The sequence below is a fragment of the Vanessa tameamea genome, chromosome 14 (assembly GCF_037043105.1).
Source record: "Vanessa tameamea isolate UH-Manoa-2023 chromosome 14, ilVanTame1 primary haplotype, whole genome shotgun sequence".
In the NCBI taxonomy this organism is placed as follows: Eukaryota; Metazoa; Arthropoda; class Insecta; order Lepidoptera; family Nymphalidae; genus Vanessa; species Vanessa tameamea.
This window is the reverse complement of record NC_087322.1, coordinates 11,209,639-11,237,617: the sequence shown is the minus strand read 5'-3', so window position 1 is coordinate 11,237,617 and position 27,979 is coordinate 11,209,639. Positions and strand designations below refer to the sequence as shown.

Genomic DNA, 27,979 nt, shown 5'->3' with positions numbered 1-27,979 from the left:
AATTTAAAAAAAATATTCTATTTTCACCACAGACGTGTCTTCCGTGCAGTTGTTATATCTTTACTAATCTATGCGAAACTAACTCTATCTATCTGTCTGTCTGTTACTTTTTCACTAAACCTAATTTAATGAAACTTGAACTCCAAGGATATATGTATACATTTTTTCTCCTTACACCTAACGACCAAAAACGTGAACAAAACCGCGGGCGACAACTAGTTAATTGTAATTTTACTTATGCTATTATAAAATGCTTCCGTATTATTTCCATTCAGCATCAAAAGCAATGTTTTTTTATTGTTTTAAATTAATTTTATACTTAAAGCAGGTCACTACAACAAATCACTTCTAAGTATTTTGAAATCGGTCAGACACTTATCACCCAGACATATCATTGTCTGAACTAAAGGGTTCACATTAATCCGAACTTTTTCTACTACAACAATCCAACCTTTTATTTATAAAATAAATAAACATTATTATTTATAAGTATTTATTATCGTTTTACGAATTTAACGTAAATGGGTTCGGTAGTTCTCAGCACGAGGTCTGCTATGAGGGTTGGTCGAGCCCCCTTCTGTGTCGGCTCAAGTTTGAAATTCCGGATAATTTCACTAATAACGCTCTTCATTTCCATTTTTGCGAATCGTTGACCTGAAGGATAATTAATTTATAATTAAGTTGAACTAAAATAAACATTGATTTTTCATGAAAATAAAATATTCAGGCACACAAAAATTATATAATTACGAATTAAATATACACCAAAGGCGCGGACAACATGTCTTACGTTTGGAACTACACTAAGTTGAAGTAACCGCTGTATTTTTTCGAATTGTTAATATCAAAGTTGAACGTTGCCGTTGAGGTTTAAAATATGTAATTAATTAGACTAGTGTTCGTAAGTCGCGTTGAAAATTTGTGGCTTACATATCAATATTTGTATGATTTGATTCTTTTTCCAGTATTGTTTTAAATTTACAAAATAAAAAGAAAATGGTACACATGACAGAATTATTTTATCTTTGCCTATTTGAGTCTTTATTAAATCGAAATCACAAATTCTTCGTACATTATATAACCGTATCCGTATAACCTAATATCAAATTAGAAGAGAACAGTGACGGAAAAAGAATACTTACCGATGCAATTCCTAGGACCAGCGCTGAAAGGCACATATGAAAATGGATGTCTCTTTTCGCCGTTTAGGAACCTCTCTGGTTTGAAGGCCTTCGGTTCAGGATACAAATCTTCTCTCTGCTGCATATAAAAAATGTGAACAATGACTTCATTCCCCTTTGCTACCTTAGTATCGCCTGAAACAAGAAAAAATATATTATTTTATATACTAAAATCTGAAAGGGAATAAGGAAAGGAGTGGACTGGACGCTTATTGCCGGACAAAAAACAATTAAGTTTTAATTTACTTGAGTACGGTCAAATCATATGTAGAAATTCAACAAAACAAAACGTCTCGTGATCGAACATGAATAAGAATTCTGATAGGTATCCCTATAGTCAGGTTAGCATGTAACCTGGCTAAAAAGTCCGTCTGTAATTTTATTTCTCCAACCGTTGGACCGTAACCGTAAGGTAATGGTAAACGTTAGAGTAACAAAAATAGTAACGAATTATGTTCTTGTAAATTGAATTATCTACGACCGATATATTTTTATTTCGCGGTAAAAAAATCACTTACATTCCATAGACAGCAATTTTTTTATTTTCCGTATCGAAGCATAAAATCACGATAGTGTTGACCATAGAACTATTAACTTGGTGGTAAGGCTTTCTGAAACCCCATCTATGTAGACCACCCACACGTTAGATATTCTACCGACAAATAACAATACTTATCTAGTAAAGTTGTGTTTCGGTTTGAAGAGTGAGCCAGTGTAACTGCAGGCGCAAGGGACGTAATATCATAGCTCCCAAGGTTGGTGGCGCATTGGTGTGACCACTTACCATCATGTACCCCAGACGCCCGTCCGCGAAGTTTATGATCTCATGTCTCTCTCATGTTTATTTGTAATCTCAATCTCATTACAAATAAACTAGTTATTTATTGAGTAAATAAAATTATCTTTAAACCGAAGTAACAGCACGTAGGCCTTTGTTCAACTGTAGGTATATTATACTACAATATTTATGGTGTAAAGATTAAACCGCTTTACGCTTTGATGACGAAACGAAGGAGGTCGGGGTTCGTTCCCGTTAAAAAAATAATTTTCCATTAATTAATTTAATTTGGTTTTAAACGTTGACATAAATTATAAATGTATACGACACGATTTATTTTTAGAAGTGAAAGGTTATGATATAAATGAAAACAATGTATGAATTCCCACGTATTTGATAAAAGCTTGTTATTTTAACAAATTGAAACGAAACAAATTGATATTTAGTGTTACAATAATACTGCAGCTATTGAAATAACTAATTTTATAATGTATGCACGTTTTTAACTTTCCCGACGCGTGTGACATGTCAAACATTATATTCGTGTTTTACTTTGTACGTTTCGATGAATAATATAATAAATAAACGTTCACCAGGAGGCAGACCGACTGGCAACTGGGTCACCTGATGGTAAGTCGTCACCAAAGGTTCATAGACATTGGAGTTACATGAATAAAACTATCCCTTACTGTATCTTGTGCCTGTAGTTAAACTGGCTTACTTACCCTTCACTTACAGGTGATATGGCCCAAAGAGCCGAGATGGCCCAGTAAGAGCCGAGATGGCCCAGTGGTTAGAACGCGTGCATCTTAACCGATGATTTCGGGTTCAAACCCAGGCAGGCACCACTGAATTTACATGTGCTTAATTTGTTTATAATTCATCTCGTGCTCGGCGGTGAAGGAAAACATCGTGAGGAAACCTGCATGTGTCTAATTTCAACGAAATTCTGCCACATGTGTATTCCACCAACCCGCATTGGAGCAGCGTGGTGGAATATGCTCCATACCTTCTCCTCAACGAAAGAGGAGGCCTTAGCCCAGCAGTGGGAAATTTACAGGCTGATTATGTTTATTATGTACAGGTGATAGGATATGTAATGGGATGGTACGCAGACAAGTTTGCACAAGGCCCTATTACCATATATTATTTAATAATTTATTATTTAACTCAAACTCAAATTCCTTTGTTCAATATAGAAGTATTACACTTACTTATTGATGGTCAAATGTAACACTACCACCGGTTCGGAAAAGAAAATACCCTGACCTGAGAAGAACCGCCGAAAGAAACTCAGCAACTTTTTTTTTTGTCAATTTTATTATTTACTCAATTGAATATTAATAGAAATAGCCAGGAGGCGATCGTTTCATTCCCAAGGTGTGCTATCAATCATAAATTCACTAATTGTATAATAACCTTTCGCACACAAGCTTACCAATTTGTATTTTTAATCAATTCAGCTACAATGGATTACGTTATTCCTGTTAAAATGGTATTACGTTAATCCTGTAAAATGTCAACTCATTCAATTAATCAAGCTCAGCTGTATAAATTCCGTTTATTCAAATAATCGTAGATATTGATAGATAAATATAAAGTGAACACAAGATTCAAAACGTTACTATGATAACCGATGACGATAATTTGTTATTTACTCGTCGGATTTAATTTAACTTATAAAATAAGGTTTGACGTCAAATTATAATTTCATCACGAAATTAGATTCACTACATACATACGTACAATATACTTACACACGCACAAACATACAATACGTGAAAGAGACAGAAATACAACTTTTATCCAATCTATATTAATAAAATTTCTTGCAGGATAGACTATTCAATGACATGAAGTTCAACGGGCGGCCATATTTGACGTTCACCGATACGTTCATTAGGTGTGTTCCAAATATGAATAAATGATAAATCGTTTTTGTTTATTTTAATTTATTTCACCCGAGCGAAGCCGAGTTTTCATCTATTTACATAAAATTTTACAGAACAGGAAACGTGAGGATTTCACAGAATATTTACTTAACATGATCTTAATGATTACAATAGCTTTCAAATGTGACAGAAGAAGTTTGTCGACTCCCCAACAAAGAGGTTAATATGCGAGTGTCAAAGGTTTTAACGGATAATCTGACCTACTTAAGTCGTCGGTACTTTTATTAGGAAAGTTAAACGAAGATCACGTTTAAGTCGAATTTCATTCATTAATTCAACAATTCCTAATATCATGGACTATTGCCGTGGATTTTAAGATTTGTTCTACACTGAAACTACCCTGACCCGCGCATTTCACCTGAAATTATTTATAATTCAAATTTAGAAGAAGTAGTTAAATGGCCATTTATAACCTATCCTATAAAAAATTTAATGATCAAGTCAAAAACACATTGATTAATAAGGCACATTACTCAACTAAAGATCATACTAATGATAAAAATTATAAACTTAATATATATTGACTTCCAGGCAGGATATTTGTACATATATATTGGAAAAGAGAAACTACTAAGTTTCTTGCCGGGTCCTCTCGGTAGAATCTACTTTCCGAACCGGTGTTAGGTTTACATTTAATTCAAAACAGTAACATGACGATTCAAAAGTGCTTTTATGAGAGTTTTTACAATTTCAAACTTTTAATATTCAACTCTATAAAAAATTAGTAACAACATATCATTATATATGTCTTAATATTATGTATGTGGTTAGTATGTACATGATAACAAAATGAAAAAAAAAGAGAAGTAACTGCTGAAAATAAAAAATATAAAATAAAAAAATATAAAAATATCGGTCATTGAATTCCTTAAGCTATGAGCTAGTACAGACTTCATTCGAAAAAATATAATAATATTGCGGAACGACAATTTAATGTTAATCTTAAAGAAACTTCAAAAACATATTCCTTATTTATTCATTTAAATTAAATCGAAAAATTATTTCAAGCGTCAAATTTCACAAACTATCAACGCTAAAAGCAATTTCATATTTCACAGTGCCGACGATTTTATTAAAAAAAGAGCTAATACTTTTATCAATAGGATATTGATAAAATCGATTCATGATACGAAACGCGAAACAATAAACAACGGACAAATTTATTTTTATACCGAGTCATGTAATATGGTACAAAGTACGTAGTAACGGAATTTTATTTAACAAATAGCGCAATGAGAGCCATCCAAATGTAAGTAATTTTCTTGGTATTCTTTTAATAAGTCCGCCTTATATAAAAGCAGGACCCCAATGAGGAATATAAGGCATTTCACTAGAAATTCCACGATTTGTTTTACTCTCCACGTGAAACTAAGTAGACAGTTTCTTAAGTAAAAGTTATGGTAGAGAGCGACGCAATGGATGTATAAAAAAAATGTAAACAAAATGAAAGTAAATTGTTTTCGACAAACTCCAATACTATCTGAACTAATGTATACTATTTGATATTAAAAAAAAAAATCATTTAAAAGAGGTTTCATCATTTTTGCGCCAAATGTAGATGAGTGACTTGTAGTTCACAATGAAATTAAATCAAAGCAAAACCTGTCATAGGTTTCTCAAATTCCTAAAAATCTTTTGAATAGAGACCCACTAGTAATAATGATGTGCTGTCGTCCAGACAAATTACGGTTACGGCGGTCAATCTCAAGGGAGGCCAGCCAATCACGCAGGACATGTTAGAAGTGTGTGCAAACAAGTCACTCTCTGCTCCCTCTCTTAGGCACGGGAGTGTACACACATCCAACTTCCGAACTGGCTATTACTGAGAATTTCTCGATAGAAAAACTCAATAACTTTTTATTGCCCCAACTTGGGGTTTAAACCGAGGATCTCAGAATGCTATCTATTATTATCTAGAAACTAGGCCAACGAGACAAATCATTGAGCATAATACATTACTCACCCAACATAAAATCCTCGACGATTTCTCTGCCAATGAAAGGTACGCTGGGGTAGAGACGTAACATTTCCTTAATAACAGCATCAAGGTACTTCATTTCGTTTAACTCTGACCCGCTCGGAGATCGGTCAGAATCACCCAGTATGGCTTTGCATTCATCGAAAATAGACTCCTAGAAATTTAAAATATTTATAATAATAAAAGAGAATTATTTTTTATGACATTTCCAGTCTTTGCAGTTATTATAAATATTAAAGCTATTATTTTGATGAATATATAAATTTCGACGATTCCCACGAATATAATTCTTTGACTTTTGATAAATTTCACGAAAGTCTGAAGATATATTCTGTAAGAAGAAAACCGAAACTCACCGTAAAGAATGAACGTGAAATATCAAAATATGATAGACTGACTATAAGAATAATAAAATTTATAGAATACACGTATCAAAATGACGTATCACTGTAAATCGGTTGTCAACATTTCACGAATAAGACACGAAGTGAATTCTTACAGAATCGCACTGCAGAGTTTGGTTCCGATTTTATATATAAATAAAACGTATTTCTAAAGTGAAATCGTACTAAATATACATTCATTTGTTTTTAAATCTTCTTGGCTGCTGGATAATATAGATTATGTTACTCGTAAATCCTACTGGAAGCACAATCCATATTTCTAAGTAAGAAGCCGTAAGAAATACAAGTTAAATTATTTTTATACTTTAAACGTATTTGAAATATATAGACATCAAACCATATCGACGGTATTTATATGTCCATTATAGCAATACGTACAATTCATAAAAAATAAAAATCGTTTTTTAAATATAAAATACGATATACAAATTACAATAAAAAATTACGTTACGGTATATTTTAATTTCATTAATTAAAAAACGATTTTGAGCTCAATCCGTTGTTATATGAAACTTACTCTCGCACTCTACTCGTATTAGCAAGTCTAATATATATATATACATATATATATACCACAAGCGGTGTCCGCGACTTCGTGCGCGTTTGAATTGAACAAAATGGTTATTGTTGTAGCCTAAGTTACTCCTTATTACATCAGCTATCTGCCAGTGAAAGTCCCGTCAAAATCGGTCCAGCCGCTCCAGAGATTAGCCGGAACAGACAGACAGACAAAAATTGTAAAAAATGTTATTTAGGTATATGTACCGTATATACATACATATGCATTTCGTAAAACGCGGTTATTTTAATATTACAAACAGACACTCCAATTTTATTATATGTATAGATTAATTCAGGTCATACAACAAAATATTTGTCTAAAATTTCTGTGAAAGTATACTACATTGTAATATGTACATTGGTAAGATTACAAGGAAGTGATTGCGTAATCTTACTAATATTATAAATGTAAAGGCTTTCGATGAATGGATCTTTGTTATTCAATAGCGCAGTATGGTTGATCGGATCGAAGTTAAATTTACGAAGTTAGATTATAGTCTGGAATAGCACATATAGTATATTAAGATAACATAACACAACATCTTAGTTCCCAAGGTTGGTGGCGCATTGGCGATATAAGGAATGGTTAATATTTCTCAGCGCCACGACCACTTACCATCAGGTGGCCCATATGCTCGTCCGCCAACCTAAACCATAATAAAAAAAATACTATATATATAGTATTTTCCACAAAAGACCAAAGCCAAGTAAACAACATTTGACTTCGAATTGACAAGATCTCATTGTTCAAGAGCTTGGATAATGTATGATATTCATTATGAATTTTTAAAACAAACTCGACGAAACTGTTTTTGGAATTTTGTATGTAAAATTAAAGTCGATATTAGTCGTTATGTGAAGGAGTGTTGTATTATTAATAATGACAAGAACTGTTAGTACATAGTAGTGCAAAATATAGCTGAGGAATTAATAAATAGCATGGAATACTAAGAATTGTTTATCTTTATTCCTTCTTTTTAGAGTTTATCTTCAACCCGGAAAAATATACCTAACACCCGCATTACATGAGGGTCAAATTCTTCAGAATCCTTCTTATAACTTCGAAAATCGGAAAGTAACTTCTGTAATTGTCTATCTCGTCAGCTTGTGATTTCAAATAATGTATGTAAGAAAAACAAAAGTTATTAAACTTTTTGTAATGGTAGTAAGTGAAATACTTAATGAAATATTTTTATCCAGAATAAAAAAAAAACAGAAATATGTATATCGTAAAATTTTGTATCTATAAATTAAACAGCGAGCAATAAGCTCGTTCAGTTTCGCTTATTCTGTTAAGCCGTGTATACATTTTTTAATCTGAGCTCTGCTTGTTAATTGAATTTGCAATTTACAAAGTGATTAATTATTTTTTTTATATAATCACTCATGAAATTGATATGCGTTATTGTTTCGCGAAAGAAATTATATTAAACCTGAAGGACCGCAGAGTAATAGTCTGCTAGCATGTTGCATGCATTTTCTAGATAGCGTCAAACAGCAATACTTGGTATTGCTGTGTTCCAGTTTGAAGGGTGGGTGAGCCAGTGTAACTACAGGCACAAGGGATATAACATCTTAGTTCCCAAGTTTGGTAGCGCATAAGACACGTAAGAAATGGTAAATATTTCTGATATTTCTGATTTTCTATTTATTATGTGTTCATGGCATCACCTGGCTCTTGGGAGAAGCATTTATATTTTTTATGAAAACGAAGAAAATCGATGATAGAGGCCTCTATATATTTCCAAAGACTCATTAAACATTATTTGAAAAAAAAAAAACACGACGCTTGCGTCACCTCAAAAACACACACAAAATCAATTTAACCTTTGAGTTCTAAATATTTCTTAAAAGAATAGCTTAAAAGTAGTAAGTACCTATCTTATTCAGTATCTACCAATTTTTTTTCCGCTTTCAGAAAGTCATGACGAATTGAATGGGCGCAAGTAGGACCAACACCATATGACTATTTACATCTAGATTTTTTACATCCTTACAACTACATCCGTTAATAATAGAGAACCTCATGGATATTCTTCGTTTTCAGGATGAGTTTATTCATCATACCCAAGATATAAGGAATTAATTTTGTACCTTTTTGTTTTACAAATTTCCATGTCCGAATATATTTTATATGTATTGTTTATTCCGGGGTTTTTCAATACTAAAATATTTTTTATCAATGCAAAAATATATGCGTGGGTTATGCTCTTTTTTTTAGCTATTTAAAAAAAATCATTTAGGCGATAGAACCGTATAAAAAAAACATTTCGTTTCATTGAATTTGCCTGAAATTTAAAAATAAGTTTTTATATTTTCACTTTTAAAGCTTTTCATGTCCGGGAAACATATGTTTAGGTTTACGATTTAATAATATCACACAAAAAATTTTTGTGCTTCACAAAGATTGTGCTTCACAATAGGCATTATTAAAAACTATAGGTTAAAAGCTTCAAAGGTAATTATTATTTATACAAACGGAACGTTACAGTTTCTGAAAAAATAGGCAAATATAATAGATTTACTAATGTGATTGAATATTGGCTGATTGGTCGCAAAAAAAAGCTTTCCATGATTCAACCAATGACGATCTATAACGCAATAATCATTGGCCGCTATAGACCAATGACCATGAATCTTACATATTTCAGGTACTTAACTGGATAAAGATTATTGCTGTATTGCTTAAAATCGCTTCGAAAATAAGCCATTATTTCTCATAAAAAGTAAAGGATAAAAATAGTTGTTGTGGGCTATCCCTAAGAGATAGATATATACCATCGCGGACTTTTTTGAAGACCTTTTTAAGGTGTACAAAACTGAAATACATTATTTTGATCTAACTCCTAAGGGTTCAGCCAGCGTTTGCAATGTAAGCGCAAAAAATAGTTTATTTACGACATCTAATATATACTACACATAATACATATAAACATTTCTCTTGAATCAATCTATCTTTTAAAAAAACCGCAATAAAATCCGTTGTGTAATTTTAAAGATCTAAGCATACAGAGGGACAGACAGCGGTAAGCGACTTTGTTTTATACTATGTAATGATTCAAACAGTGACTGCTTTTAGCATTAAAAAATATATATTTCGAATACAGTTTATCCTACCTGTACATCAGGATGATCAGCTAAAAGCATCAATCCAAACGTTAATGCCGTTGCAGTAGTATCATGACCCTGGAAAAAATATATTTATTCTCATCTTTGTTTATCATCAAGACAAAACTTAATTCTACAAATTAATATGAAAGCAGAAGACAATCCTTTTAATTGTAATCATAAACAGTAATGATGTAATCAAAGAAAAGCTGTATCTAAGTTCTTCAATTAAAATTGATATTAAGTTTCCCTGAGCCCTAATTACATCGATAGATGACTTTCAACGCTAGGATATTTATAGTTGTTCTAAAAGCGTGATAGCTTATTTTCTACCTAACAATAAAAATATAAGAAAAAAACTATGTTTTTTTTGGTTTCATCTACCTGAAATTATCTTTATTCAACATATTTATAAATAGTGTTTTATCGTATATAATATACGACAATCACATAACATTCTTTTTTTTACCTAAATAACCGACAAAGTGAAATTGATAACGAAAGTTGGAATGCGAATATAAATAAATGCTCATTTTATCGAAGTTACTTGAAATGTATCCATACGAAGAATAAAAGTCATTTATAATCTATTTAATATTTAATGACCCAGTGTAACTACACATAACATCATAGTTCCCAAGTTCCCACCAACATTGGTAATAAGATGAATGATTTTTCTTACAGTATCAGTTTCTATGGCTGCCATTTGCCAGTCTGCCAACCAATATGACATAAAAAAAAAATGTAAAAAGCAATGACATCTTACAGCGTAAATCTAAATTGAAAAGATTTACTGTTTTTTTATATTGCGTGGAAAAACATATTTATGAAAAATAAAAAATATTTAAGGACAAGAATTTTATTAGAGAGAAGAATGGGACCATGGGCATCCCTTAAGAATTAAATTATTATTTTATATTACACAATTAATTTAGTATAGAGCGTAATTTAATATAATTTAGACCCGTGTTTATCCTGTACGTAATTATGTTTTTTCTTATTAAGTATATCTTGTAAATAAAGATTGTTATTGTTTGAGATTGTTTAACTGTTCATCTCCTCTGAGGTCAAGGTAAATGTCGACATTACTAGTACATTTTCAAAGAATAAAATGAAATCAACATCCTACTACAGTGATGACAACAAAACGAAAACTATAGTTTTGCTCGTAACATAGTCATACACACTCATAGTCTACATTATATTACGTACTTACCTCGAACATGAAAGTATTGACTTCTTCTCTGATACCCTCCAGGTCAATCTCATTCCTGATTCTAGCTTCCAGAAGTAAATCTAACAACGCACGTCGGCGACTATTAGCTTTTTCATTAAAATCTTCCCCGCGGCTTTCATAAGACATGCTCCTCTCCTTTATTACGCTATCCGCAAAGGAATGAACATTTTCCAAACATTTGGCAAACTTTTTACCTAATGGATGCAAACTGAAAATGAAATCGTTGTGAAGCCAAATCGTTACAAGCCGTTCCATAACAAGTTTCCCAATCTCCAAGACGGCATCCTTGTATTTCAATTTAGCTTCAGTTTTGTCTGAATCGAGCCGAACTCCCATTGCTGTTTCTAAAATAAAATTATTATGCATTTCAAACTATTTTATAGAAAGAAAAAAAAAATTAAAAAGAAGTTTCGCTGTATATATTGGTGATCTAGCGTCTCTAGGTTCTGAGAATTTGTTACAAAAAATATTCATTCAGGAAAAATGTATGTACACTTAAAAAGAAAAGCATTATCTAAATACAAATTTAGATGCAAATCGCCTTGTATCCATTTCCACATCACACAACATAAAATTATATACAAGAATTGCTCATTTAAAATAAATTATTTATTGGTTTTATAAGAGGTACAAAATAATAACGTACGCAAAATAATATACACCTTTAACTGAATCTATACAATTATTGTAACTAAAATTTTTAGGCTTCACTAACGACTTTACCTGAGAATATCGCTTAGATTCAGTGTGATTAGATGACAATGCTGTCTTCTTATTTCGAACGAAAGAGAGAGAAAGATAGAAAATACGCACAACTATGATCGAAAAACATTAAGTTGGTTTATTTTAGTATGAGCATAATATTTCTCAAGCTTCTGAGCTTGCGATGTCAAAGGATGTCAAAGATTTTACGTAAAATTTCCGAACATATTTTTAAATCAGAGCCATTTCGTGACTAAAAATTTTGAAATACGCTTTTCAATAAAATCCAAGTAAATAAAAAGATTCAAGTTCAATTTAAGTGAATCAAGAAAATTAATGAAATACTGTAATGCTTGATATATTATTTATATATATTAGAAAGAAATAATTATGGTTTTTTTTTAAATATTTTATATTTAAAAACCAGAATGAAATACATACAGGTTTACATTACTCAAATGAAACGTCAATTTATGGTATTCAATTAAACAACTTACCACAGATTGTGTAAAGTGTAAAGTCACTAATCAACGGACTGACATCCACAACATCAGAACCCTCACTGACCTGTTTCTTCAACTCTTTAACCAAATTTCTACTCTGTTCCTCAAATACTTCCATAAAACATTGTAAAATATCAAAGTGGAAAGTGGGTGTCAAAATTTTTCTGCGTTTATTCCATTTAGCACCTAAAATGTTAAAAAACCATAGGAAAACGTCCTTCGTTTTTGAAGGCCCAGTAGCACTTACTTAACCTTAACCGATGATGCGCGCACTACTGAATTTTCGTGAACTTAATTTGTGTTTAAAATTTACCTCGTTCTCTGCGATGACAGAAAACATCTTCACCAGTATTTCTCGTATGGAAATCTACCACATGTGCACTCCCGACATGCATTTAAGCGGTGTAGCGAAAAGCCATTTCGTCGACAGAAAAGGAGATCTTTGTTAAGCAGTCGAATTTAAACTCAACAAATTCTCAACTTTTGGTAACATTGATTAGTTAACAATATATTTTAGAGTATGAGTATTTAAGGTATTTCGGACAATGTAGTATGCCTCGGGGTCTTTTGATCTTATATTGGTCTTATGTGTAAAATCAAAACATCAAATATTTACTTATTAGAATTAGATGTCAAATAGTTTAACAGTTGAGAGATAAGAATATCGAACAAGAATATTGTACTTTTCATAGTATAATTATTTGCTGCGTTAAAAATTCAGGCGTTGATTGAGCTTTGACATAGAACAAAGGCGATCTAACTAAGCAGTGTGCATTTATTACAGGCTAGTTAGCATTGCATTGTATTAATATAATCTGCCTGTGGAGAACTAAAGCTAGCGAAACGGACGGCTTAGAGTGCTCTCAGAGTGATGGTGGTATTAGTAGATTCCTTTGCAAGCAAATAAATGCTTAAATAAATGTATGCGTAGATACGAGAATTGAAACTCAGTTGACCTAAATCATCTGCCTTTGGGGTCATTTTCGTCCCATAAAGAAAAACTACATATAAAACACTACAAATAACGATTGTACATAGTACCTTTAAGAAAAAAAAATATGTTTAAAATTATTGAAATCGTTTCTATAGAAAGTTCTGGACATAATGGGTAAAGAGCATATGAAGCTTCTATTACTTCAGGCTATTCCTAATTTGGTCTTTCTCATGAATCATGATCAACTCTCCATTTCAAAAACCACTACTAAAATAATGAAATAACTAATCATGATTCGTATGACATTTCCTATAGGATAGACTTTTTCGATTTTAATATGTTTTTAGACACATAAATAAATATAATGTTAGTATATAAACCCAACCCTTTATTCCGAAGGTTTTTGATAGTCACTGGATCGATTCCGCCTTTTGGACTATCTTTGCAAGTACTCTAAATCCACAAAGCCATTCAACCAACTACATAGTGAAATTTTTGAATAGACCTATCGTGTATACACTCAAATGTGTGCACTCACACGTTTACGTCAAGTTACGTAAACGTGTGAGTACGTTTTTATCAGCCCACGCTTTATTTTAAACTCCGAGCCAAAATCGCACTACACGAAACATAGAGAAATATAGATAGACGTTTCGAAAGAGCGCTTTTAAAAGCTACGTTGACTTTTCACTGTCATCTTCCTAATCTATAGCACAGAATTTTTATTCTAATTTTTCACAAAGCGTCACAAAGTGCCTTGCAAAATTATTTTATTTTTAATTAGGTGCAATATATTTTTTTAATTAGAACTTCGATTGATTGTCACCTCATAGCCATCGATGCCAGAAATATTAACCATTTTCAATAACGTCAATTCGCCATTAACCTTGGGAACCAAAAAAATTTGTCCCCATTTGTCCGTTAAAATTAAAAAGGAAAGTAGCCTCGACACCTTTAACAGCTTATTCAATGCTGCTCTCAAACACCGTTAGTTATATACATGTGTAAGGTTTATTTTAATAATTGTCCTAAATTTAAAGTAGCTTTACCGGGTGAATGATTTTTTTTATCAACTGGGCACACTGGTGGCCGCTCGGTAGGGCGGGGCATGAAAATAAGATGGCGGTCGGTTACGAAGCGCGGGAAGCGTGATTTTGAAAAAAAGTTACCGAATTGTATTTGAAGAAATATAGTCCTGGTCAGCTTAATAATTGCGTTTAATTATAAAATATAACCTTCGTCGACACATTCAGTGACATAAAGGGGATTTATTTTTACATCTCAGAAGTGGGATAAACCAATAAAAATGTAAGTACACGCCTGCAACTTAATTATGACCTAATAAGGCCGATTGTTAAACTTGGTAGTTTGTTTTCACGATTAGAAGTATATTATAGTGATATATATTATCCGAACCAAACGCTAAAGCAAAAAAAAAAAAAATGTTGAAACCGTCTTGTTAAATAGACTACCTACATGGAACGCATGATATGCACGAAATGCCACTTACCTTCGAAGTTCAAGCTGATGTTATACTTCCCATCTAATTTTAAATAGTTTTATCGTATAAACTAAGAAAAGTTTAAATTGAAAGAAAAAAAAAGAAAAAAAAAGACTGTATATAATAATGGGTATTCTTATTGTTGTGTCTGGGTGTTTATAAGGTGGATCAAAATTTCGTTATTTTTTTTGCGTAGGACGCATACTTTTCATGATATTAAGGATTTTGTCTTTTCAACAAAAATCACGTTGCCCGATTTTATATCTAATGCACACAATTTCCGGCTACGAGTTTCAGATGATTTCGGAATCAAACGATGTTGGACGGACGGCAGAAACTCCCCGACGCGGCCGATCGCGCTCCAGGCGCAGCCTCACTCTCGGGCGTGATCGCGACTCCAGTCGACGCAGCCGTAGTTACTGCCGCCGGCTGCAGGATCGCGAAGAGGCGCTGAGGAAAGAACAGAAGCGGGTTCACCAACTGGAGTTTCAGCTGCAACGAGAACTAGACGTGGAGCAACGTCGTCAGCGGAGCGTACGCCGCGGGTCGCCACAAAGGGCGACGCGGGAGAGCCGCAGCCGCAACCGAAGCCGCAGCCGTAGCCGCAGCCGTAGCCGCAGCCGTGGTCGCAGCCGTGGCCACGAACGCGGCCAACACCGCAGCAGCAGTCGCGTACCCGAGCGAGACTACCGAGGAGATTCTAAAAGGTCACGTAGCCCATCCTTTTCTTCTAAAGACGTAACTCAAATAATTAAGTCTATTAAAGATATCTTTCCGTCGCAGCCGAGCCATAGCACACAAATTTTGAATAGAGATAGCAAAAACATCATACCGGAGTTTAACCCTTCGGAGAAAAACCAGCGTATGGATATTTGGCTAAAAAAAGTTAATGAATGTGCGATGGTCTATGGCTGGGACGAGAAGAGCACAGTACATTTTGCTATGCAAAAATTGTCCGGGTTAGCTAAAATATGGTACGAAAGTCAGAGCTCGATTTTGTACAGCTGGTCGGAATGGCAAACCAAATTGTTAAACGCCTTCCCTTGCGAGCAAAATTATGGGCAGTTACTCGAAGACATGTTAAAACGCAAAAGTAGGATTAACGAACCCATCCAAAACTATTTTTACGAAAAACTTTCACTACTTAACCAATGCGATATAAGCGGCAGGCGTGCAGTCGATTGCGTTATCCACGGTATCAGCGATAGGACCACAAGGTCCAGCGCATTAGCGCTACGATGCGATGAACCTGACGATCTACTGAAATTCCTAATTAGCAATAATAGAGATCATTACACTCCTCAACCATTGTTTTTGAAGGATCGTAATTTCAATACGAATGACGATAAAGTAAATAACCGCTCTAATATGAAAACCAATCCTGGGTTATTTTGCTACAATTGCAAAGAGAAAGGGCACCCGTTTTCAAGATGCCCAAAACCTCTAGTGAAATGCAGTCGTTGTGACAAAGTGGGACATAAAGCTGAACTTTGTCGTTCCAAACGAGAGACGGGATCGAGGGAAACCGACGGGGTGGCGAAAACCATGCTCATAAGTAGTTCAAAGTCTAACAATAAATTTACGAAGGAAGTAATTGTAGAAGACACTCCATACCAAGCGTACATTGATCTGGGCAGTGAGGTGACCTTAATCGCACAGTCGTGTTTGGCAAAACTCGGGTTGTCTCACGACCAGATTCCATCCACTATGAAAGGTTTCGGCAATAACCTTGTGAATTCATTGGGCTCTGTAAATCTAAACGTGTCTATAGATGGTGTGGGGGCGACAGTCTGTTGCCGCGTAGTAGAGGACCAGTTCTTAGAGAAGGACTTGCTTATAGGACAAACTTTCACTGAACAACCTCAAGTAGTTGTTTTTAAAGACGTGAATAGACTACATTTTATACACGTTGACTCAGAACTACCTAACTTTATTCAAAATGATGACAATGGACGGCTTCAGAAGGTCAGTATTGTAGCACGCTGTAATCTCCAAGGAACTGCTAGCGTCAAGGTCAAAACTGGAACGTTATTCACCGGCAGTATGATAGTTGATACAAAGGTAGTGGGCAAGCTAGGTGAGCAATACATTATTCACGGCGGAGTTTACGAAGTCAGAAACGGTTCATTCTACGTCACAGTGCAACCCTGCGCCGTCCCATGTCAGCTTCAGGAAAACTCAGTGGTCGCCAGGGCCGAAAGAGTAGAATTAGTTTATAGACTTGTGAGCGGGGAGATTTCTACAGCTATGGGCACTCGCAGCGAGTCTACCTCAGCTAAGAAATTCGACGAAAGTCTAGTACAAGTAGACGAGATGGTTTCCGATGAAGCCAGGATCAAGCTTCTAGACGTGCTGCGGCGCCATGAACAGTGTTTTGCGCATGGCTTGGCAGACCTTGGATGTACTAACACGGTAGAAATGAACATAGAGTTGAGCAGCCAGCGCCCTGTAGTTTATAGGCCGTATCGCCTGTCTCACTACGAGAGAGAGAAGGTTCGTGAAATGGTCGACGAGATGTTAGAAGCGGGTATCATTCGAGAGTCAACTTCTAACTACGCTAGCCCAATAATACTCGTGCGGAAAAAGAACGGTGGCGTACGACTATGCGTAGATTACAGGCTGCTGAATTCCCTGACCATAAAAGAGAGATACCCTATTCCGATAATAGAGGACGAAGTGGCGAGGTTATCGGGACAGGCGTGGTTCATTACTCTTGATCTGATGTCAGGTTATTATCAAGTACCATTATCGGAGGACAGCAAGCATTTGACTGCTTTTGTGACCCCCGACGGTCACTACGAATATAATCGTATGCCATTCGGACTGGCAAATGCTCCAGCTGTTTTCCAAAGGATGATGAACCACGTTCTGGGACAGGCTCGGTTTAATAAAGCAACAGTGTATTTAGATGACTTGTTGATTTTTGGTGAAACTCCGTTTGAATGTATAACTCGTTTAGAAGAAGTCTTAATATTGTTAGAAAAGGCGCAGTTAAAACTGAATTTATCTAAATGCAGCTTCTTGCAAACCAAAATTGACTACTTAGGATACGAAATTAGCGCGGCTGGCATGCGTCCAGGTTCTGCCAAAATTCAGAGCGTAGCGGATTTTGCCTTGCCACAAAATGTGCACAACGTGCGCCAGTTTTTAGGACTTGTGAGTTATTTCCGGAAATTTATACAGTCATTTGCCCAGATAGCATACCCACTCACTAAGTTGTTAAAGAAAAATGCAACGTGGGAGTGGACGACTGAGCAGAAAGACTCATTCGATGTCCTGAAGTCCAAACTGGTAGAAAGGCCTGTCTTGGCATTGTATGATCCTACAGCCGAAACAGAACTCCATACGGATGCGAGCAAAGTAGGTATAGGAGGGATATTGCTCCAGCGTCCAATGGGCAGTCAAAATGCATTTCATCCCGTGGCGTATTACAGCCGCCAGACGACCCCAGAAGAAAGGAACTTCCACTCGTATGAGTTAGAAACTCTTGCAGTTATATGCGCATTGAAGAAGTTCCGGGTTTACCTTTTAGGGAAGCCATTCAAAGTGGTTACTGATTGCAGCGCACTGCGCTCTACGTTTGAAAAACGTGACCTGATACCCCGGATTGCCCGCTGGTGGATTGCCTTGCAGGAGTTTGACTGTCATATCGAGTATAGACCAGGCACAAGAATGGGTCATGTGGATGCCCTTTCCCGGAATCCTACATACGATACGGACACTACAGACCACGTAAGATATCCACCAGTACTGGCAATTTCCGACGAGGATTGGCTGCTGACTTTACAACTAGGGGACCCTGAATTGTGTAGGATTAGGGATATTGTCAGTAGTAAACTAGATCTCAAAGGATTAGCTTACATAAGAGACAACTATGTGTTAAAGGATAACAAGTTATTTAGGTGCCTTGGGGGCGATAAAGAGAACGTCAGATGGGTGGTTCCGAAGGGTGCCAGGTGGCAGCTGTGTAAGATGAATCACGATGATATAGGTCACGTTGGTTATGAAAAAACCCTGGAACGCATGAAGAAAAGTTACTGGTTTTCAAAAATGAAACGGTTTACGAAAAAGTATGTCAGTGCATGTATAGATTGTGCCTATGCTAAGAAGGCTGCCAATGGGCGAGAGGGTTTGTTACATCCCATAGAAAAAGTCGCGATTCCATTTCACACGTTGCACGTCGACCACCTTGGACCCTTTGTGAAATCGAAAAGGGGCTTTACACATACGCTAAATGTCGTGGACTCCTTCACTAAGTTCTTGTTTATCAAGCCTGTACGGAGTACTAGTACTGCAAATGTTATAAAAGCGTTGCAAGACATTTTCGACATATTTCGAGCACCTGATAGATTGATTAGCGATCGAGGTACTTGCTTCACTGCTCATGCATTTCGAAGGTTCTGTCTTGAGCGAGGCATAAAACACGTGTTGAACGCAGTGGCAAGTCCTAGGGCCAACGGTCAAGTAGAGCGCTACAACAGGACCATACTTGACTGTTTGACTGCCCAAAATTTACGCGACAATGAGAAGGATTGGGACAGTAAAATTGGTAAAATTCAATGGGGCTTGAACAACACCATACAAAAAACTACAGGAAAGACACCAGCTGAAATCATGTTCGGTACGGCAATGTATAGTGAAGTCAAGCCAGCCTTAAACGCAGTCGTGAATGATACTCGCGATACCACTAACTTATCTGATCTCCGAAATGAAGTCAAGGAAAAGATCGATGAAGCCCAAGCTATGCAAAAGGAGCAGTATGATCGGAATAGGCATGCTGCTCGTACATATAGCAAGGGTGATCTAGTTAAAATAACAAAGGTTGCGTTTCAAGGTAAAGGTCAAAGCACAAAGCTAATGCCTTCTTACGAGGGGCCTTTTAGGGTCATTAAGGTTATAGGGAACGATCGTTACAGGGTTGCTCCAATCGCGGGTTTTGTGGGTATGAAAGGAAAACGCAAGACCACGGTTGCCGCCGACAGAATGAAACCATGGATTCATGTAGCTTCGTTAAGTTTAGATGAAACAGAAAACGAACAAAGCGATACTGAATCAATTGAATAATTATGCTCTCATGTCTTCAAGTTCCTTCCGGCCAGTTTCAAACTACCCAGAGCATAAATACAATTTTAGTTTAATGTATGTACGTTGTGCATTAAATGAAATGTTATGCGAGGATGTTGTTTTGTGTTGTTTCAGGTCGAGCGCGAGCTACAGACACATTCGCGCTTGGCCTGATGCCGCACAAAACAATCGCAAGAATTTATATTTGGAAATTAGATAGCACGCTATTGTGATTTAGACCTGTCTAACTGTTGTCTAAATACATATTCATGAATTTGAGATAAATTGTGTAAATATTACTTCGAGTTTTGCTAAATAATTTATTTTATATATAGTGATTACAAAAAACCGTTCAGATTTTAAGATGATTTTACGATTATAAAGTTAGTTATAAATGGTTACAAGGTTTCAAGGATTGTTATAAGTGGTTACTAGGATAGTTATAAGTGGTTATAAGGTTACAAGGATAGTTATAAGGTTACAAGGATAGTTATAAGGTTACAAGGATAGTTATAAGGTTACAAGGTTACAAGGATAGTTATAAGGTTACAAGGTTACAAGGATAGTTATAAGTAGTTATAAGGTTACAAGGTTACAAGGATAGTTATAAGTGGTTATAAGGTTACAAGGATAGTAAAGTTATAAGTTTCTATTTAGTTACAAAGATGAAAATAAGCTTTTGTTAAATTATATAGCGAAATTATTAGTTCATTTACACGCATTATGTCTCTTGCTAATTTATTGATGATGAATAAATTTGAATTAACGGTTAGCTTATTATTATATATTTGCAAATACAAAAAAAAATACTGTAATTATTATAACGAGAACTATAAAATCGAATACTGTATAGTATATTATTTGAATGCCTCGTTCTGCCAAGTGTAAGGTTTTATATGGTTCCACCTGGTGCATGCATGAGGACATGCATGTAATCAGGATGGTCGAGTGTAAGGTTTATTTTAATAATTGTCCTAAATTTAAAGTAGCTTTACCGGGTGAATGATTTTTTTTATCAACTGGGCACACTGGTGGCCGCTCGGTAGGGCGGGGCATGAAAATAAGATGGCGGTCGGTTACGAAGCGCGGGAAGCGTGATTTTGAAAAAAAGTTACCGAATTGTATTTGAAGAAATATAGTCCTGGTCAGCTTAATAATTGCGTTTAATTATAAAATATAACCTTCGTCGACACATTCAGTGACATAAAGGGGATTTATTTTTACACATGTGTCACATTTTCTCGGTTAACATTCCCGTTTTCTAACCTCTGGGCCGTTTCGACTTAGAAATGTAGTGCCCGGGTGCAAGCAGTGCTCTTATAGATTTTTTTTTATTATTTAATTTACAACATCCACGGGCTCACAGCTGCCCGTGCCTTTTTTTACATTTTATTTTTATACATTTTAGCGTTATTTTATATTTTTACTGAACATCAACAGATCTTCGCTGGACTTCTAGCTTGTTGTCTTCTTGGAAGACGTGGCCCACACTGACATTTTTTTTTATTTAAAGTAATATATAAATAATCCATAATAAATAATATATAAAAATACTCTATGTAGTAGTTTCTTTTTTATCCTAATCACTGCATCCAGCCTCGGCAACTCTGATGTCGCGTTTATGTACAGATGCCTTGCTCTTATAGATTCAAGACTATCATAATTATCGATATTTACCTGTGCTAATTAATAAACCAGTGCCGAGCCAGGGTTCGATGAACATATACGGCTTATTCTTTTTTATATTCCGAGAATGTGTCAGGACTGTCTGCAAAATAAAAGCAAAAATTCCACATTTTTAGATTTTATGTCAAATGGTACGGTTAAATATATCGATGAGGTGACGAAAAATAAATGTTATATTTAGCGGTTATTACTTGATAAACACAAGTTTTTTATCGAAATTCAAACGTGCAAATAACCCGTGTCGTCAATTTAAATTAACGAACAAATGGTAATATTCAACAATCATTTTTGTTTTAAAATATATGTGTTCTGTAGAAATGATCTTCTAGTATTCTTTTACTAAGGTTATTGCAATTTAATTAAAGTAATCCTTTACTGCCATTTATATAAAATTACTAGTAAATTATTCCTTAAAGGAGTTGTTTGATTCTCAAAGTAATGAGATCTACTGACTGTTCAACCATGGTGGTATAATCAAACCATATTAGCAATCAGCATTGATATTATTATTAGTGCTCACAAATGTATGTGAAAAAAAAGTGCACGTCCATTCCAAGGGACGGTAAAGTACACTGCCGAGACTTCCAGAAAATATTTCGACGGAAAAACCCAATAACGATTTTCAAAGGTGTTTGAAGGATATCAGAACCTGCGGCGTTATATGCTAGCCACTAAAACAGCAAGGCAAAAATATATTCAAAGACAAAATATTTTATTAATATCATAAGTGAGCTGGCTATTGAGCCATGTTGTCAAGTGATCACTACTGCCCATAGACATGAGAGAAATCCTATGAGATCTAACCATTTCTTACATAACCAATGCGACACGAACCTTGGGAACTGAGATGTTATGTCCTTCGTGACTTTAATTACACCAGCTCACATACCTAACAAACTGAAACACAACAAATCTAAGTATTGCTGCTTGGTAGTTATACTATGAGTGAGTGGTACCTAGACGAGCTTGCAAAAATTCTCCCCAATAATTGATTCAATATTTTTTACAAGTACTTTTGAATATTCAATCGCTACCGAGTACTTAATCTATATATATAAACGCGAAATACCACTCACTGATTAATCACGAAATCTCAGCAAAATATAACACCTACAAACTTGAAATTTGGCAGGTACGTTTCTTATAGGGTGTAGACATCCGCTAACAACGGATTTTACGAAACTCTAACCCTAATTTGTAAAAAGGTTCAACTATTTTAGTATAAATAAGCATCTGATTTAAGAAAATATGTAATAAGAAACAATCCGGCGAAACTTAGCGTAATCGCTCTTAAATTAAAAAAAAAACAATTGTGAACGTACCTCGATGTCCTCGACATTGTAAACATGAAGTATGTATCGATTTAATACTTTGATGACGAATCGATTACCATATTTTAATCTAAGTTCCAATAATTTGTCGAACATCTCACCTTAAACAAAAATTACAAGCTATTAAGACGATCGAGCGTTTTTAATAATGTTGATTTCCTCTTAATTGATTTATCAAAATCCTCAATCGCACAAGTGTCTACAAAAACAAGTGCACATTTTATTGCCGCAATCTCTTAATCCGATACGACCGTAAATGGTTCTGGACTGGAAACAACGGATTTTTGGAATATTTTATATTCAAAATCAAACTATACTTTATTCAAGTGGGCTTTTACAAGCACTTTTGAATCGTCATTCAACAAACTATTTAAAGTAAAGCTACCACCGGTTCGGAATGTAGATTCTACCGAGAAGAACCGGCAAGAAACTCAGTAGTTACTCTTTTTCAACATCTAAAAATACAGTCATGTTAGTTAAGTACATATATGTTATGTCTCCTGCCTGGATTCCTCCCGCTAGCTAGCTAGCTGAGGCCGGATGAGCTCTGTCGCTCAGTCGAAATTATTACCGAACAGAAACGAATATGTATAACTACAAATTTCATATCATACTTTACAATTTCATATGTTACGAGATATATTTGAATAAACGTGTTAAAAATACGTTCGAGGTGAATTGTACATTACACTAGCACAGTAAAATAACCGGAGTGATATTTTGAATTGAATCTATTGTATCTCACTCCTGAATTTCTGAAAACAGTCTTATTGCGAAATCCTATTTTAATATGTTTTATTAAATGTACGTGTGTATTATTTTAATGTCATAATTGTTTAAACTAACGTTCACATCTTCCGACATTTAATCGTGTTGGTGAGTTTCGAATTTGTTCGTACACAATAACACTGAGAATAACTCATTCTAAAGTGTAAATATCTTATTATCTCTAAACTTATTCCTCGTACCGGAATACAATTATCTAATTGGGGTACCAATAATAAATTGTATATGTGTGTGCTGCATTTTTAAGGACGTGCGTTGTCAATATTGCAACTGTCTCAAGTATGTGTATTTTTCTTTGAAATAACCAAGAGTCAACACGGAAAATACATTAGTTATATTAGTGGATCTCTTTAACACGTGTCTTGACATAAATGTATGTTTGTATACTGGAAATGACCATTCAATCTTATTGAATTAAAACGATAAATCAAACAAAATTTTAAAAGGTTTATTGAAAAATAGTTTTTTATAATAAAAAAGTTGAAAGTTTCCTTTTTCATTTAATAAGGTGTATTGGTTGCACGTATTACAGATTCTAACCGATTCCGTACTAGATCCATACGGGTAATTAAGCGCGCTTATGGAATATCGTTTAATTTTTGTGAAATCGCTGTTCTTAGTGCTGCCACTGTTGTGGGCACAGAATTTCTCGCAAAAACAACTTTTTTGGGCTTAAAATCCGGTCTGTGTGTTGGACAATTCGTGGTACATATTCCAAAACGAATAAGAAATGACGCCAGGAATTTAGCAATAGAATTACGAAACTTTGTAATAAATAATTATTTCTAATTACATATACACATACACTAAAATCTAAGAAATTAGACAAGAGAGTAAGCATAGGTTGTATATAAATTTGGGCATGAGTAACACAAGATTAAACAAACATCGTATGAGCCGTAAGTGAATTGATTTCGTACAGGCGGTCGGAGTTTCATTAAATAAGAAATTTTGATAGAAATGAAAGGTATAATGAACGTCTAGTGGATAGCAGCTACTAGATGAAGATAACTGTCATTTAAATTTTGACGCCTAAAATCTCTCTATTAAATACATATGTATTTAACTTATATTTGAAAGACCCGTATCTATATAAGTTGTGTGTGATTGATAAATTAAACAAAATAATGAATTGCTTAATTGAACATAGTTCGAATTATAGATCAGCCCTTTTTAAATTGCTCGTATTATAACCGTATTTATATAATGTAATTCAACTAGTAAAAAATAGTACTAATTGACATTTCTGCTTTCTTGGTCGAATCTTTTTTCCGACCCAGTGTCAAATGTAAGAGCTCACTGGAATAAATTTGAAAGATATTTTGATTACTATATGTTATACTTGTGCAATAACGCTGAACGCGCTACAATTTCCGTGAGCTGCAGTTCAGTCGTGTCATTCGAAAGATCTAACTACTAACTAACAGTAGCAATGAAACTATTATTTCAACGGAAACATTATATTTTTTATCGTACAATTGAACAATAGGTTATTATGTTCTGGGATAAATTATTTTATTCCAAAATGGCCATCGCCACTACTGACAATGGCGTGTAGTATTTACCATCTGAATAAGCCTTAATAATCCACATTCAATAGTCGCCTTTCCACTTAGAGTTAGTGTACACAACCTTTTAATTGGTTTAGCTACTTGCATCAAAGAGCAGCTTTGTTGATCATGGTATATGGGAAGTGTATTTGTAGCATAAATTCTGTATTAAGCAGGTGTTCTATACATACAAAGCTATTTTGAAGACAGCGATTAAACTATAAATATTTAGTAAACTTACTAATAAACGAGAAAACAATTACTCGTGACAAGGGAATTAAAGTCCTAGTGGTAATTTATTTAGTAAATAAATTACCACTAAATAGATAAAACTAGATATATCAAAATTATAAATGGGTAGAGTTTGTTTGTTTGTATGTAGAGGGTAATCCTCGGTACTAAATAGAAACTACATTATTCTCATTGATATAGGGTATAAATTATATGAATATCATATAATATTCATCATCATTACATAGAATAAAACAAAGTCGCTTACCGCTGTCTGTCCCCATGTATGCTTAGATCTTTAAAATTACACAACAGATTTAGATGTGGTTTTTTTCAATAGATAGAATTGATTCAAGAGGAAGGTTTAATAAATGCACAATATAGTAGAGAAACACTGATAATTTTAGAGGTTTCTGAAGTGATGTCGTAAATAAACAAATTTTTTTCGCTTACATTGCAAACGCTGGCTGAACCATATAAAATAGATCAAAATAATGTATTAGAGTAAAAAGGTTTACAAAAAAGGTCACGATGGTATATGTCTATTTCTTAGGGATAACCCACAATAAACATTTTTTGTCCTTTACTTTTTAAGAGAAATATTGGCTTATTTTCGAAGCTTTATTAAGCAATACAGCATTAAATCTTATCCAATTAAGTACCTTAAAAACAATGTGCATTTAATATAAATCAATTCCCTTTACAGCATGTAATTTAAATGAATATTTTCGAATTCAGCGATTTGGAAAATTGACAATTTGTAAATTGTGATCACTTTGCTAATATTTTTTCCAATAAAAATGCTGAAATTTATGGACTAGTTGGTAAATTATTCTAGCAAATATCTTCTAATTTTGGAAATGTATATATTGTAATTAAGACGTTAAAGTAAATAAATAAACTATGCAACCGATACATATATTTAACGGAATATTATAATAATAAATTAATGTAGATTTTTTATGGTATGGTACTTGTACTCGTATAACTACTATTGTATATGTGAACCAAGCTTAACATTTAACCTTGCATAAACAAGTTTTATATTACAGTATTTAATTCATTGACAGATTCATTGGCAACTAAATCTAATCTGTATATAAGTAAATTAACGTATACATTCATTATTCCTACACTTTGTATTATCAGTTATAAATATTATTTAAAATAAATATTCTATTTTCAAATTTGTCCAAATTACTATTTTGTTTATATTAATTTAATAAAAAAAAACTATTGGAACTTTTTAAGAACTCTTATTCGAATAAATATTTAGAGTAAGTAGTGTGTAGTAGTAGCATATTCCAATAACAAAAGGATTAAAGATGATTAAACAACTTTGACCTAAAATTGACGTGACCTAATTGACGAGATTTAATATAAACTACGGTATCGTGATGATTGTAAAATCGTTTTTAGTGCCGGCGAAGTTGTTATCGAAACTTTGAAACTAAAATTAAAGTTGATATAAGTAGTTCAATGGACTTTATTAGAATTAATATTAAATTATATTTTTTGTATTGAAAATTAAATTATAAATACGAACGAAAACGAAATTATTATATTTCAACATAATAGTTATTTAATACTTGGTATTATAAAAAATAATTATTAATGCTTTTGATTTATATTGATCTAATAGATATTATGAATACTTTTCTTATAAAAACAGACAATCAAAATATGAAAACTTGATTTATGAATTGCAACAGGATAAAACATAAATCCTACTTTTAAAAATGACTTTGGTAAAATTAAACTTACCTAATACCTAAACATTAATGCGCGTGTGTTTGTACGTTCGTGACGTTCTTGGCGTTATTAGCTCGAGGTGGTTTCTCGTATAATACCGTCAACACACTATTAGTGTCGTATAATTAGATGATTATTTGCTAGTGTATAATACAAACTAATTTCATATTATTTTTTTGTTTTCTTACTCAACTCAACTCATGAAATTTTGTATACACGTAATCCTGACTACATTACTTCAAGTAATAAAATAATATACGATAACTATCATCTGCCAACTCCTCACAGAAAATAGTGAATAAAGGTTATAATATAAAGTATCTATTTCTTTGTTCCTTTTACTTGAAACAGCTTATTTTTTTTTTTTTTTTCATCAGAGATTTTCCCACAGAGAAACCAAAAGGTATTAGTTATCTTCAAATTTGTTAAAGGAGATTACGTTTAAATTTTTAAAAAAATATTTAAGTAAGACTTTAAAATATAATATTAAATCATAAAATGATGATTTACAATTTACTCACTTTGAGATAATCCCAAAAACGAGAGAGCACTCCCGATTATTGGCCATTTCGGCGGCCCAGGAACGCGATTCAGCTCATTTTCTTCTGTTTTGAGAACTTTCCACAAAACATAACAAACTAAAATAGCCAAAGCTATCTGCCAGAGCATTTTAATCTCTATTTCATATAACCACAGTATACTTTGCTTTAAAATATGGTGCTGTTCTCATCACAGGATAT

General features: G+C 33.9%; 1 protein-coding gene across 1 annotated transcript; it reads right to left on the bottom strand.

The window, feature by feature from the left end:
* Positions 1-482: 482 nt before the first annotated feature.
* On the bottom strand, positions 483-27,979 carry LOC113402194 (cytochrome P450 4C1-like). The gene is made up of 9 exons (XM_026642380.2): positions 27,761-27,979; positions 22,912-23,021; positions 21,581-21,671; positions 12,399-12,590; positions 11,179-11,543; positions 9,972-10,040; positions 5,875-6,043; positions 1,143-1,316; positions 483-654 (listed from the first exon to the last, which is right to left on the bottom strand). Exons 1-9 carry the CDS (start codon positions 27,906-27,908, stop codon positions 497-499), a joined length of 1,476 nt encoding a protein of 491 aa, XP_026498165.1. The 5' UTR covers positions 27,909-27,979; the 3' UTR covers positions 483-496.

Excerpts from the sequence above, each read along its gene's own strand:
- LOC113402194 (XM_026642380.2), bottom strand. The coding sequence starts at position 27,908 with ATGCTCTGGCAGATAGCTTTGGCTATTTTAGTTTGTTATGTTTTGTGG. Across the intron at positions 23,022-27,760 it reads GTTTTTGGGATTATCTCAAA|GTGAGATGTTCGACAAATTA; the intron begins GTGAGTAAATTG and ends TTTTTGTTTAAG. Across the intron at positions 21,672-22,911 it reads ACAATGTCGAGGACATCGAG|ACAGTCCTGACACATTCTCG; the intron begins GTACGTTCACAA and ends TTTATTTTGCAG.